Here is a 2282-nt window from a genome sequence, read left to right as displayed (position 1 = left end):
AGTGTATTTTATTGGAAGGAATAATATAATTAGTTTATCACCTTTTTAAATTAAAGTTTATGGGTTTGAGAAAATTAGCAGTGCTGATTAATATTTTGGAGTTAGAAATATACTTTCGTATGCTTTATTCTATATTGAGTTTTTGTAGATCAAGAATTGTTGGGTTTTGTTTTTTTTTTTTTCATTTGTTTGGTCATGGATAGTTTTTGTTTTTCACAGGCATTAGAAAGAAACCAACACAGATGGCTGTGTTTCTCATTAAATCTAATGTTCACTGACCCTCTGAACCTATATTGTTAGTTTATAAGTTTTCTTACTGGAACTGAGTAACGTTGACTCCCTTGGATGCAGGAATTTCTTTCATGGCCTGCTCAATTTGACATGTCCTGTGAAAAGGAACCCTAGACTCACATAAAGTCGCTTCATACAATAATGAAGTGGGAGTTGCTGAAATTTTTAATGACTACTTGCCCCATTTCAACCTCTGCTAAGCTCTTGTGTAAATGAGGGCTGATCTTTTCTTGGTGGTAGTTGAAGGCTTCAGAAACTTTTAAGGCAGAAAATGCCACAAGTACTAGTAGCACAAACCAGTTCACCAAAGCCACCAGGACAGCAAGCTATAACGTTCTGGATCCTTGAGGGTGGCCTTTTGACTGAATGCAAATTTTACAGAACAAATCCTTCTAATAAAGGGATTTGTTCTGTGAAGTTTGGATTCGGTTGAGGGGCCGCACTTGGGGATCTGGAGGGCCACATGTGCCCTTTAGGCCACAGGTTTCTCACCCCAATACCTTTTATTTATAACCAGATCTACCTACCTTGATTCCACTGGAATGTAAGCTTTCGGAGAAGCTTTGTTTGTTTTATTCATTCAGTACCTGGAATATTGCTTGGTATATAGGAGTAAATATGTAATATTTAGCAATAAATATTCCTTGGATAAATGAAGCTTTTCCTTTGTTCATTGCACAAATCCCTTCCAATCTTCTCCCCTGACTTTTCTCCCTAAATTGGGGCTAGCTAAGGCTCATGTTGTGCTACCCCAGTTACTGTTAACTTCATTTGCCTGTGGCTTTTCCCCTTAACCGGAGCTACTCTAAGTAATACTTGTACAATCTCAGCAAAATCGTGTCTAATGCTTAGTAGAACTGAAGCTGTGCCACTGGTTCATGATCATCCTTGTGATCCCCAAAATCTTAAAACTATGCAGTTCCTCCTTATTTTGTTCGCCTACCTTAATGTCTTAGTGAAAGGTACATATTTACTGGCTTTGCCACATTTTGTTTCTTCTTATTAAGTCTAATATGTTCTTCTGCCATATTAGTTTCTCTTCTGATTAATACTATTAATATATGCAACTGTAACTAGATTTCATGTGTTAGAATTGATTATTTGCAACCTGCCTTGATGCTTAAATTCTTGATTAATTTTGCTGGGGTGGGACTGAGTAGATGTTTTAATTTTTGGATTAGGGATAAATAATGTAGAATCATTTGGTCATTCATAGAAACAAAAATTTTGTTCCTATTGGTGTTGTAATTCTAGCTCAACCAATAAAACCCATTTTGCAAAAGCAAATCTTTCAAATTTTTGTAAACATTCAAAAGACTTCAAATGTTTATACTTATAGGTGACAAAGTTGTGTATATTTTCCTGTAGGAGTGAGTTGGAACATCTGCAGTATAAAGTGTTGCAGGAAAGAGAGAACTATCAACAGTGTTCTCAGTTAAGCAAAGCAAAATCAGTAGTACCTTCATTTAGCATAAATGACAAATTTACATTAAATAAAGATGATGCCAGCTACACCCTTATCTTAGAGGTGCAGACTGCAATAGATAATGTCTTAATACAGGTAAGCAAAATATCTGCTTTCTTAGTTATATGACGATCTATTTTGCAAACCGATCATAAGCACTAATTATTATTGAATGCTTTTAGTGTTAGTAATTTTGAATGTTTATGGCTTTTTAGTATTCTATTAGGTAATCAGTTTGCTCATAATTTATTGGAATTATGTCATTACATTTATTTGTCCTATACTTAATAAACAAACAAAAGATGTACTTAATTTTCAGGGAAAGATAGAAAGGACAGTAAGGATTTTCTTGTTTAGCTACCCTCTGAGAGAATCTTAACAGAGATGTGACTTAGAAAACTGCTGTATTTAATGCCTTTATTAGAACTTCTTTAAAAAGCCCCAAACACTAAATTGATAGCTTATAGTACAGCTTGCTCTTTAACTTAATAGTTTCTAGGTAGGTTAATAGACAAAGTAGATAATC

General features: G+C 34.5%; 1 protein-coding gene across 1 annotated transcript in view; it reads left to right on the top strand.

Annotated features, from left to right (window-relative positions):
- BBS7 (Bardet-Biedl syndrome 7) overlaps positions 1-2282 on the top strand; it is a 53803-nt gene that overhangs the window by 33844 nt on the left and 17677 nt on the right. The window contains exon 8 of the mRNA XM_012650397.1: positions 1631-1852. Coding sequence (XP_012505851.1) covers positions 1631-1852 — 222 coding nt within the window. The remainder of the gene's footprint in view (positions 1-1630; positions 1853-2282) is intronic.

The sequence above is a fragment of the Propithecus coquereli genome, unplaced genomic scaffold (genome assembly GCF_000956105.1).
Source record: "Propithecus coquereli isolate 6110/MARCELLA unplaced genomic scaffold, Pcoq_1.0 Scaffold323, whole genome shotgun sequence".
Taxonomy (NCBI): Eukaryota; Metazoa; Chordata; class Mammalia; order Primates; family Indriidae; genus Propithecus; species Propithecus coquereli.
Note: the sequence above shows the minus strand (reverse complement) of the source record. Positions and strands in the feature narration are given on the sequence as shown.